At 41.7% G+C, this 11,930-nt stretch overlaps 2 protein-coding genes across 3 annotated transcripts in view; both read right to left on the reverse strand.

Annotated features, from left to right (window-relative positions):
* The window catches only part of CENPE (centromere protein E), a 37,226-nt gene extending 32,477 nt beyond the window's left edge, over nucleotides 1-4,749 (reverse strand). For both annotated transcript variants that reach the window (XM_061477959.1, XM_061477953.1), the window contains exons 1-5: nucleotides 4,563-4,749; nucleotides 4,172-4,263; nucleotides 2,931-3,020; nucleotides 2,733-2,851; nucleotides 311-430 (exon numbers count right to left, since the gene is read on the reverse strand). In XM_061477959.1, the coding sequence (XP_061333943.1) occupies nucleotides 311-430; nucleotides 2,733-2,851; nucleotides 2,931-3,020; nucleotides 4,172-4,263; nucleotides 4,563-4,618 (477 nt within the window). In that variant the 5' untranslated portion in view covers nucleotides 4,619-4,749. The remainder of the gene's footprint in view (nucleotides 1-310; nucleotides 431-2,732; nucleotides 2,852-2,930; nucleotides 3,021-4,171; nucleotides 4,264-4,562) is intronic.
* A 227-nt stretch (nucleotides 4,750-4,976) lies between these two features.
* Nucleotides 4,977-11,547, reverse strand: LOC133282000 (radial spoke head protein 4 homolog A-like). Its single transcript, XM_061477971.1, has 6 exons — nucleotides 11,278-11,547; nucleotides 10,545-10,776; nucleotides 8,155-8,904; nucleotides 6,934-7,075; nucleotides 6,015-6,132; nucleotides 4,977-5,381 (listed from the first exon to the last, which is right to left on the reverse strand). Exons 1-6 carry the CDS (start codon nucleotides 11,463-11,465, stop codon nucleotides 5,132-5,134), a joined length of 1,680 nt encoding a protein of 559 aa, XP_061333955.1. The 5' UTR covers nucleotides 11,466-11,547; the 3' UTR covers nucleotides 4,977-5,131.
* Between the last annotated feature and the right edge of the window lie 383 nt (nucleotides 11,548-11,930).

The raw sequence follows: 11,930 nt of genomic DNA on the forward strand, positions 1-11,930 counted from the left end.
AGGGGGGTTGGAACTAGAGGACCTTAAGGTCCTTTCCAACCTAAACCATTCTGTGATTTTATAATATACTATGCTAGAAGACTTAAGGGATTAAGTCTACTTTTGCAGACAGTTACAGAGAAACCAAGAACAGCAAGCCCAAATTCACTGTTGTTGTTCTACTAAATCAGGTGTCCTACTAATTCTGAAGATAACAGTTACACAATCTGACACAGACAAGTTTTCAACTACACACCTCTGACGGTATTTTTTTTAAAAAAACTTTTACTCCAAGCAGATACCATACTTATACTACATTATATGCACTTACACTAACATCCTCACGAATTCCCAGAGGCTTCTTTTTCCTTTTATCACAAAGCAAATCTGTAATGGTTTCATTGTAGATTTCCATGTAAGAAACCCTTAGCAAGAATTCTCTATCTGGAATCTGATGTTAAAAGAAAAAATAAAGAATTAAGAAAAAAGAAAAGGCTAACTAACAATCACCTTTTAATGCAAGTATTCTTACCTTGAAGGTATATGTTTGGATATCATTCCACATGCACATTAGCATCTATCAATACAAAATCAGTTTTATTCCATTCCACCTCTTTCCAGCTGGATAAATGGTATATCACATTTTGTGGATTATAAAAAGTAACTGCACTACTGGAAGGGTGACAGTTGTTCTGCTTAAACGCCCTTTCCATATCTAATTTCCTTCTGCTTATTCCTTTATGTATACCTAGTCTTTTGTCCTGGGTGCAGCTGTAACAGTTACTTTTCTTCTTCTTAGTAGCTGGTGCAGTGCTGTGTTTCATCTTTAGTCCGAAAACAATGCTGATAGCAACAGCTAGAACACTGGTGCGTTAAGTAATGCTTACCCTGATCAAGGACTTTTCAGACTCTCATGCTATGCCAGTGAGGAGGGGCACAAGAAGACAGGAGGGAGCAGAGACAGGACACCTGACCCAAACAAACCAAAGGTGTATTCCATACCACAGCACATCATGACCAGTATATAAACTGGGGGGAGTCACCAGGAAGGGCAGATTACTGCTCTCGTCAGGCTGGTTATCGGTCAGTGGGTGGTGAGCAATTGCATTGTGCATCACTTGTGTTTATTGTTGGATATTTTCCTTCCCTTTTTAGGTTTATATTCTCTCCCCTTGTTATTTCCCTTATTATTATTAGTGGTAATAGTGGTTTTGTATTATACTTTAGTTACTGGACTGTTCTTATCTCAACCCATAAGATTTACATTCCTTCAATTCTCCTCCCCATCTGTCCAGGAGAGTGCAGGAAGGTGGGGAGTAAGCAGGCAGCTGCATGGTTGTGCAGGGCTGGGCTTAAACCATGACATCTTCTCTTTCTGCTTGCTCATATTTCCTTTGCTGCTGCTTCTTCCCCTGCCTCCCTGCTAGAGCATACTGGGGCTGCACAACAGGCTTCAGGACTACACCATCATGGAAAGTTTTCTTGCCTTTAGTTAGTTTTATAGACAACCCCCCACCCCCACAAAGTACTCTCTGCACCTCCTTAAAGGAGGAATGACTGTTTCATTCAACCGATAACAAGTGCTCTGCAGGTGATGTTTTGTTCTTATACCTTCTACTTGCTTCCTATTAGCATTGAGCAACTAGCCTATCATTCTTTTGAAAACCTGATATGATAAAAAAATGAAACTGAAGGATAAAATGAAAAAAAAAAAAGAAACTGAATGATAAAATGGAGGGAAATCGCCTCCTGTGGCAGCGTCTGAAAGCTGACAGAGCCATGTTGGAGCACACAGCCCACTGCAAAGGAGGGTAAGTGAAGTAACAGCAATTTAAAACGTGCATGAATAGAAATTCCCCATCCAGAAGGTGGACCTCAGTGGTGGAGACGGTGTTTTAGCCTGTGTGACCTCTTTTCCTGGAAAACCCTAATTGGAGAACCTTTAGAAATACTGCAGCTAGCACCACAGTTGGGGCTGTGCAGCCTGGAGAAGAGAAGGCTGCATGGAGACCTCATAGCAGCCTTTCAGTATCTGAAGGGGGCCTATAGGGATGCTGGGAGGGACTCTTCATCAGGGACTGTAGTGACAGGACAAGGGGTAATGGGTTAAAACTTAAACATGGGAAGTTTAGACTGGCTATAAGGAAGAAATTCTTTACTGTTAGGGTAGTGAGGCACTGGACTGGGTTGCCCAGGGAGGTTGTGAATGCTCCATCCCTGGCAGTGTTCGAAGCCAGCTTGGATGAAGCCTTGGGTGGCATGGTTTAGTGTGTGGTGTCCCTGCCCATGGCAGGGGGGGTTGGAACTAGATGATCTTAAGGTCCTTTCCAACCCAAACCATGCTATGATTTTATGGTATAAGTAAATTTAGTGCCATATTCTTCCCACTGGAAGTCTTTAATATTGTTAATTTTTGTAAGTTTTAAAATAGCAGACTAAATAAAGAGTCACATTACCTTGTCTACCATATTAACAGGTGAGCATCTATTTAGACTTACAGTATAGTTTAGTGTATTTACAAGTTTAACAACCCAGCTCAGTTTTGTTCTGATTTGATTCCAACTAAGAGAGTCCCATTAGCCTTTTTTTTTTTTAACTACTCATCTTTGCCAGGCTAGCAAAGCAACTGCAACATACAGGCCAATGTAAATCCATATCCTTCACAAGCTCCTTGCTACTAAAATTAACTTTCACATAACCATTACAAATATTACTAGTCCTTTCAGCCACTTCAATGTAATGGAATTACTCACCTCACAGATAACTTTGAAAACATGTCGAACTGCCTTAGGGATAATGCCTACAGAATCTTCATTTCCCATCATTGTGTATGTCTTTCCTGAAGCTGTCTGTCCATAAGCAAAAATTGTGCCTAGAACAGATGATTAAATTTAACTGATTAACCATGAAATATATTAAAAACAGAAATTGAACACAGTTTTAAAACTTACCATTATACCCTTGCACAGCTGACTGTATAATTGGAACAGCTACACCTTCATATAACTTCTCAGTGCTGTCACTTGAGTGAAACACACGATCTTAACAAAAACAACAACAAAAAAAATCAAGCATATGAATACATTGTGCTGCAAGTCAAAACCAAGCTGCCATCTTACTTAGTATTGCTGACTTGAGATTCAATAAATAGGCATCTGACTGTTTATAGGAGAACTCAAACAAAAAGTATAATGCTTCTAGTGTAGGCTTTTTTTCCTTAAAAAGATATTAAACTTGGATCCAAAAAAGTTATGATGAACAGGCAAGTCAAAAAAAAAACAACTTAAAAATGACGGACACAGTTAAATAGCCATCCCATTTAATCCTAAAAAAATGTTACGGCTAGTTTAACTAAGAGAACTGTAAGCCTGACAAGACAGGCTAATTGTTAAACTCCTAGCCTGGAGCATGATTTTATTATAACTGTATTTTGGCAAAAATCCTTGCAGTGGCTACATTCATAGAATGGTTTGGGTTGGAAAGGACCTTAAGGTCATGTTATGATCATGTTAAGGTCGTTCCAATCCCCCCAACACAGGCAGTGATGCTTCATACTAGACCCCGTCACCCAAGGCTCTGTCCAGCCTGGCCTTGAACACCACCAGGGATGGAGCATTTACCACTGCTTTGGGCAACCTGTACCAGTGCCTCACCACCCTCACAGTAAAGAGTTTCTTCCTTATATCTAACCTGAACTTCCCCTGTTGAAGTTTAAACCCATTACCCCTTGTCCTGTCACTACAGTCCCTGATGAAGGGTAGAGTGGATCAGTAGGTAGAGACTCAAAGTGAGGCAGTTATGGCAATCTAGCATCCACACTACACACTTTTACATGCTGGGGTCCCAAATGTCTTTCTCCCTAAATGCTCTGGACTAGCCCTAGTCTAGTCCATTTGTAACTGGGATTCATATGAAAAGAATACAGCTCATGTGTTCCAAAGCCACTCTACACCATGAACCAGGATAGAGAAGGTCATATTCATCAGGAAAGTGCCTTTAAAAGCATGTTCCTGGTACTGACAAAACCAGAAATCCTACTTGCCCAGATGGCACTTCTTTAAAATTGCGAAGTAAAAAAAAAAAAGTTGATGGCCATTGCAAAAAGCCAGCATCATTAAACTTTGTTAATACATTCAAGTAGCACGGTAACAAGTCCATGTAAACATCAAAGTAACTGCTCTCATATTCTTACCGTAACTGAATACTTTTGTCCCATTCACTTCTGAAATAGTATTATTTTCACTTTTCCAGTGGAGTGACACTTTATCTTCTAAGGCATTTTCCCTAAACCAAAGAAATAATCCGTTACCTGAGGGCTCTGCTCCTCAGGGATCACCGCCCACTCAAAGCTCCGACAGCCCTGTTTGCTCGGGGTTTCCCTTTCTCGGGGACAGACACCACACTTCGCCCCCACCTCCTCTCTTCGCAAGGCTGCAGCGGCACTCCCGGGAGACCTGCTGAAGGGGAGGAAGGGGCAGCAACGCGGGGGGAGAACCCGAGGGACATGGAAGCCGCGCGCAGCACTACAGCCTCCCCTCAGGCCGGGGATCAGGTGCGACACTACCGCTCGGACAAGGCCTCACCTGGCGATAAGCGGCCGCACACGCACACAGACCGTCACAGCTCCCTCGTCCGCCATCGCCAGGACCTCTGTGGAGCGACAGGGAAGCAACAACTCCTCTCCCGGCCGCCAACGCTCAGTGAAGTAACGAAGTGACTTAACCGCCAAACAGAGTTTAAACCTCTATTGCAGCCGCTTCCTATTGGTCCGTGCGGGACAGACGCAACCGCGGAGCGTACCACAGCCAACAGCTTCTGAGGGAGGGCGTGGGGAAACGCTTCCCCCCGCAGGGCGGCCTGAGGTGGTGCCGGCCAGGGCGGCAGTGGTTTGTGCGGCGGTCCGTGGTGCCGGCCGGTTGATTAATACGGTGTTTACTGAACTTAAATAATACGCGTTCACACGTGTAAGTGACACTGTTGGGAAATTAAGTTTATTTCTTTTTTTTTGGTTGAAGTAAGATCAAGGGGAAGGTGGCTGCAAGGGAGAGCCTCCAGAATACAGAACATGCTGCATGTCTTTTAGCATCAACTAATTAATGACTAATTTATGAAATTACTATTCGTGTTTAAACTGTTAAACCGTATGTTTCCCTCACGTATCATAATCATCCTCGTCATCCTCTTCATCGTCCTCAGCTGCTTCTTCCTCCTCTTCCTCAGCTGCCGATGAGGCTGCTTCCTGTGCAGCCTTGAAAGCCAGCTCCTCTTCCAGGGTGGGGTCACTTGTCTCCGTGATATCTGGCCCACTGAGGTATTCTGCTTGCACTGGTGGCGGCAGGGTGGGATTGTGGTTCTCTGGGCTGTATTTGTGACCCCAGCCAAAGTAGATGTTATCGAATTTCCTGAGAAAGAAAAGTTAAAGGTCAGGCATTCTACCCCTGACAGAACATCTGTGGAGGTATTATCAGGCTTCCATGCTCTGCAAAAAGTCACCCTGGTGCAGCTATTCTGTAACAGGAGTGTTTAAAAGACAGCACCTCTTTTTAACTGCTGTGACTGTTGATTAATACATCTTTCACTTAAAAATCTCTATAAATGCTAAAATGGTGAAGGCTGTATATCACTTTGCTGTACTGCACAACTCCACATTGGTAACATAGCAGTGTTCCTGACACCAAATCCAGCACCCATTTAAAAGCATGTGGAGGTCATGACTGCACCACAAGTAAATATTACAACCACAGAATGTAGCTGTTTTTATAAAAAGTACCAGAGACTCAAGTATAATGTTTTGAATCAAGGGCTGTGCCCAAATACTGGCTGGACACTTACATCCATTAACTTCATCCTAGCCTTTCCAACAATTACTCAGTTCAGTCTTAAATACATATTCACAAGTTGCCTTCCCCACCAGTCTCTGGAATACTTAGAATTCAGTCAATGAATTAATAATACAGCAGCTTTGGCTTCATTAGACCGGTGTCTATGTTTAGCATATACAGTCTGTGTTGTGACCATATCAAGTAGCTACTCACCTGCCAGATGCAAAGGCATATGCTCCAGGCCATCGGTTAGACTGGAGGACTGCAACAGCGTATTCTGGGATCAGGTCTGTAGAAGTCTGACCTGTCCAAGCAGGGATGTTTTGAATTCCTGGAGGCAGCCAAACACACACAGTCTATGAATAAATTGATGCCTCTACGAAATATTTAAGACTGAGCTACAAGACTTCCACAGAATTCAAGCAATGGTTATATTAAGTTGCATGTTAGAAGAGCTGGAAGTCTGAAACAATAAATGTAGGCGCTGCATAGAAACAGGCTGTTTGAATGTATGGGTAGGTAGCACAGGAATGGTAATAGACCAACGTATAGAAAAGATCATGCTTCTGAAATTCAGTAGCAGTCTTTTGTCAATGACTTTTTCATAACTTACGGATAACTTATATTACACCTTGATCGACAAATGGAGAATAAGAAAATAATTTACTGGTGGTGTAATCTAATACACAGGTTTCCATATTTCCATGATTTGCTGCAGTAATATGCTACAGGATCTAAATTCTTATTTGTGTATCTACACACGTGTACATATATATTTATTTATTTACACATGCACACACACTTTTTCGCCTAAAAAGATGATGGAAAAAGAGCTGAATGTATTCAATGTAGTGAGCTGTCTTGAACTCACAGTAGCTTGGCAAGTCTGGAGTACTTGTTCCCTTTATTCACAACCAGATTGTTAACTAGTAAACCCAAATGTCTCAGTTCTAATGTCAATACTGATAGCCATTTTGCTTTTAATCAATTTTGTAAGAGAATGTGCTTACCCTCCAGGGGCAAACTGTATTTCTCCATGAAGCGTCACTCCTGTAACTTCAAATATTTACTACCTAAATGACAACATTCCTAATGGCTCTCCATCACAAACTTCATATTCCATGAAGAATACCTTCATCTTCAGAGAGTGGAGTGAGAAGAGGTGGTCCTATTTCTTGCTGTACGTCATCTGGCTCGTCTGCTTTCTCCTCCTCTTCTTCTCCTACTTCTTCTTCCTCTGATTTTTGAAAAGGATTAAGCCAAACACAGCGACCCTATAATTGATACGGAAAAATAATAAATACATATATCAATCACTCAAAGAATGCAAGCCAGTTAAAACAATTGGCTCAGACACAGGCACTCATAGTTAAGGGAGGGGGAGAAGAAAAGAAATATATATATTCTAACACTGGTATATTGTTAGCAGAATATGTATCCTCTTGGCAGAGTGTTCCCTATATCCCTCATTCCTCCCTCACTCATGTTCACTATTCCAGAATGACCTTATACCTGTCATCAGTTTTTGCTATTTTGTAATCTTCAGTTTCTTGCCCATTGGGTTTATATCCTTCTACATTACCAGTTATTGCAAACTAAGAGGCTTAACTTAAGGACTTTGACACTTTTTTTTTGCCTTGTTATCTAGCTACCAGTCAGAGGAACATAACAAAATATTATCTTAAGATTCTAATGCATGCATTTCTTTTTCTTTTACAACTACTGTTTTTCTGGTAATAATTTTAAACCTTCTTTCCTACTATTTGCTGTTATTTCACACTAGCATTCTTGAATTGGTAGACTGGCCAGCAATTTACCTAGCAATGGTAATCAAATTAGTGATACCTCTTTCCAGCCTGGTATCAACAAGCTTTTAAGCTTTTGCATTTGCACGTTTCACAGCAGAAAGTAAGCAATGAAAAATAAACCAAAAGAAAACATCAAATAAGTTTCATTTAGCATACAATCATAAACTACCTGCGTTTAAGCATCCTACCCAAGAAAAAAGAATTTAAAACATTTTTGTCAAGTAAAGACTTCAAAAGAGAAAACCTAATATAGATCACCAGAAATTATCGTTATCTATCAAGGCTTAATTCCATACTCTTATCTAAAGGTAGGTTCTGATCTCAAGAACACACCTAGAAGGTTCCTAAGTATATATACATAAAAATATATGCTAAATGTAAATATGTGCAACATGTTATATACTACATCAAAGGTATTTTCTTTAAAAAAATATTTTAGGCCAATACCATTTCTGGTGAATAGTTCAAATGTGCAGGTGAGGAGTGTGTTTACATTCTGAAACCCTATGAGCACCACAGTGTGAATGAGCTATTCCTGAACATACCTGTGTTAAAATACTCTGTACATGGTGTACCCAGCTGGAGAGAGAATCCACCATTTCAGCCACAGGAATAGGCTGATAATCAGGGTTTTCTTCATATGTATCTCTTCCTCCTTCCTCCTCTTCGTCTCCTTCCTCCTCTGAAAAGTGGTAAAATCCAATTGGAGAGATCTGGGTTCCTGCTGAGATCCGAGCTATCTGTGCACGCAGGTAATTGGCCTCATTTCCAGGGAAAGGAGGAAAGCTCACAATGGGAGCATCCAGCCTACCAGTGAAGAACTTCTTGATTTTCCTGGCACAGACAATCTGGGCTGGTGTCACTGGAGGCAACTTCACCCAGGGATTGCCTGGCTCATTACAGACAAAGTAGACATATTTATTAGCCCCAGTTCCACTTTCTTCTTTTGGGATGGTAGGTGGGGGCTTATACGTGGACTTTGGTGGTTCATCTTTTTCTTTTTCCTCTTCTTCATCTTTGAACTCAGTCATACCTTTCCCTTCTTCCTCAATAGCTTCTTCCTCTTCTGTTTCCTCCTCTTCTGCCCCCTCACCGTACTGTACTTCAGCTATAATATAGTTCATCTCCAGACCCAAAATTTTGCCCCAGAAGCGACAGGTCTGGGGCACTGGCTGAACACTAGTTAGTTTTTTAAGGGCAAGGAATATGTGATAGGATTCATCTTTGCTCAAGCCTATTCCAGCCTGTTCAAAATAAAAGGCTGTTTCCATCACGTTAGGTAGACTGGTCTCTCCCTGGGAAAGAAGATATGGAGTTAGAGCTGAAGAATAGTGTAATTATCTATTTGAAAAATCAACGGTTTATCCACTGAATGTACCCTTCACTTTCCTGTAGTGCCACTTACTCTCTCAAGGTGCTTCACAGACATTCATTCACTACATCTTCCACTATAATTTAAAAAAAACAACCTGAAATGCTGTTTTAAAGGTAAAAAAGAGAACACAGATGAGCTTCAGCTTTTAGAATACAAGATTTAAAATTTCAAATTCTAATTGCTGCAAAATAAGGAAAGTAAGAATTCTTACACAGGATCTGCAAGGGACCTCAGTGCTGCAGCATGTCAGCTATGTAAAGAGGCCTTGATGCCTGCAAACGGTGTTACTGTTTTTCCTTGTGTTTGTCGCAGATTCATTTGGGGAAAATATAATACATATTTTATATATTTAGACAGCAGATGAGCAATATTTCTCTGGAGTGAATGTTGTTCTTTTGAAAACCTTGACATACGGTTTTCATTTTTTAAAATACTGGCCTCTGCTCGCTCTTACTAAGGCCCATTATGAGACTCCAGCTGTCTTCAGTAGAAGCAAAACTAGGCCAATAATGATTTCATTATTTCCATTCACTTTCTCACTCTTCTCTCATTTCATGTGGGTAGGTGATTGTATCACACAAAGATAGTAGAAGTTGTTCACTAGAACAACTAGAACAAGTAGAAGTCTTCAAATTTGGAAGAAGTGAAGTTAGCTTCGTATGGAATTTCTTCAGCCCTTCCAGGTTTCTTACACCAAAGCAAGATAGACCAGAGTATGAAAAATTCAAAATTCCTCTCTGAAATGCCCTACATGTTCCATTTTTACCATTGCATAAGCTTACTGTAATAAGTAATAGGCTACAGAAAAGATGAAAGACTGCTCTGCTGTTGTTAATATTTATATTCTGCAATGGCAGTTCATTTGAATATATACTGGTAACTTCATGTGAAAATCAACATTTAGTTGATTTAGTTTCCCTTGTTTTTTTTTTTTGAAGAATTTATTTTTTTTATTGTATACAAATGCTTCTGCATATAAGCAACTGCATACTGAAAAATCCCCTGTTGTAAGAAGTGGCTTTTCAATTCTAGTAGTTCTTCATTATAACCATATTATTTTTTTTTTTTTTTTATTTGGAGAAGGACAGACTGGAATCACAGCTGGAGCTGGAAGGATCACAAAATTCTCCATTCTCTATTTTACAGTAGCAGCTGTGCACAATATTCTCAAACTGGAGTACCAGAATTATGGTCACTTTAGGTAAGGAAGTTAGATGCAATATTCCATGCTGAACTGGCATGTGGGAGATATTTTAAGCTTTACTTTCTGTTCATCCTCTCTCAAACATCTGTGGTTTTAAAGGTTCAGGGTATTAGACTTACTATAGGAAAAAGACCCAACTAAGTAGCCAGATGGGTTTTCTTCTTCACACTTAGACATGGGACCAACTCAGCTGTGAGGAGGGTACATGGTACTGTGGTTGCAATTATGTATACGATTGTGAGAGGCAAGACTACAAAGGAGAACACAACTCCCTCCCTTCCTCCTTTCCCTTCCCACCATCCTCCCATCCATTCCCTGGTATATATGGTATGTATTTTTCTGTGATAATAACTCACTATCTCCTCTTCTTCTATTTCTTCTTCTCCTCCATTTGCCTTGAGGAACAAAGCTTTACGCTTTTCTGCAGCTTCAAATGTTGGAAGAATCTCATGTTCATCTCGAAGAGTGTCCATTTTTTTCCGAAACTGAGTCCACTTCACATCCCTGCTGATATTCTCAATTATGTCTACTACATTTGTGGGCTGTTCATCCAGGATCTTTGTTAGCATATTAGCAAGATGATCATATCTGTCATATAAATGTAAATATTATCAGCCTACTATACAGAAGTCTTAGAATATTTTATTTTTAAGATTGAAAGTAGAAGCTAATCACCTGGAGCTTTGGGGAAATTGTTGGAATAGTCAGATGAAAGGGGAACATGGAGCATTATGGGAAATTAGACTTGAAACTGGCCTGACTATAGTATGAGTAGTCCCATCTTCCATTTTTGGAAGGCACCTGCCTCTGGAGCTGAAGCTGAATTTAAATTTGCTCTTAATCAAAACCTTTGAACTCTACAAATTCTCTTAGGAATTTTGATTCTGAAAGATGTTGAATACACAGAGGTGTCACATAGTAGGAATTATTGCATTTATAGTCCATTCTATATATAGCATTTATAGTCCATTCTATATATACCCCTTGCTATACCTCCCCTTCTTAACCCTTTGCCCTTTTACCAACACTACTTTTCTCTCCACTCATTACTTCCTACCCCTTTCAGTTGAGTCTGTCTTTCCGACTTACAAGTTCAGGCCAGATGTTGTGCTGCTCTTCAGTAAAAAGGCTTTTGCATTCTGAATTGCCAGCATTTGCTGTGTGGGATCGGGTATCTGATCATCATACGGGCTGTATCCTGGCTGATAAAGACCGTAACCTGGTTCATGTGGCTGCGGGACAGCCTGCGGCGAGGGCTCCTCCGAAGGCTCGGCCATGGCCTGGCCCAGCAGCGTACGCGCCGAGCCTGGGGCACGCAACAGCCCCTCGGCCGCGGCCAGCTCGTCGCGCAGCAGCAGGTGCTGCCGGCGGGGCGGGGCGTCGCTAAGGTAAACCGGCCGCTGTTGCTTAGGACGCCCGGCGAAGCGGTCAGATGGGTTGGTCCGGTACCGAGTTTTCCGTCGGCGCTGGGAGTTTCCTCCGTGCGTTGGGAGCGCCTCCTGTCTTCCACTCTTAGCTGATAGGCCCGGTGGTGCGCTCTTTTTGTCGCCGCACGCTGAGGCACAGCAGCTGGCGGACGAACGAGCGTATTTCTGAGGGGGGCCACCGACGCAGCTTTCCCCAGCGCCGGGCGGGAGGCCAGAGGCTCCCCGCAGGGCCTGTCGCTGTGAGCACCTGCCCTCAGGGCCTGGGGGCTCTCCTGCCGGGCTCGCTTTTCCCAGCCCACAGCCCGAGCCGAAGCT

This window comes from Pezoporus flaviventris, unplaced genomic scaffold (genome assembly GCF_033815535.1).
Source record: "Pezoporus flaviventris isolate CSIRO_AGI_PZ_B2104156 unplaced genomic scaffold, CSIRO_AGI_Pfla_v1 ptg000002l, whole genome shotgun sequence".
Classification (NCBI taxonomy): domain Eukaryota; kingdom Metazoa; phylum Chordata; class Aves; order Psittaciformes; family Psittacidae; genus Pezoporus; species Pezoporus flaviventris.

Excerpts from the sequence above, each read along its gene's own strand:
- LOC133282000 (XM_061477971.1), bottom strand. The coding sequence starts at position 11,465 with ATGGCCGAGCCTTCGGAGGAGCCCTCGCCGCAGGCTGTCCCGCAGCCA. Across the intron at positions 7,076-8,154 it reads TACAGAGTATTTTAACACAG|GGTCGCTGTGTTTGGCTTAA; the intron begins GTATGTTCAGGA and ends TATCAATTATAG. Across the intron at positions 6,133-6,933 it reads TCCACTCTCTGAAGATGAAG|GAATTCAAAACATCCCTGCT; the intron begins GTATTCTTCATG and ends GGCTGCCTCCAG.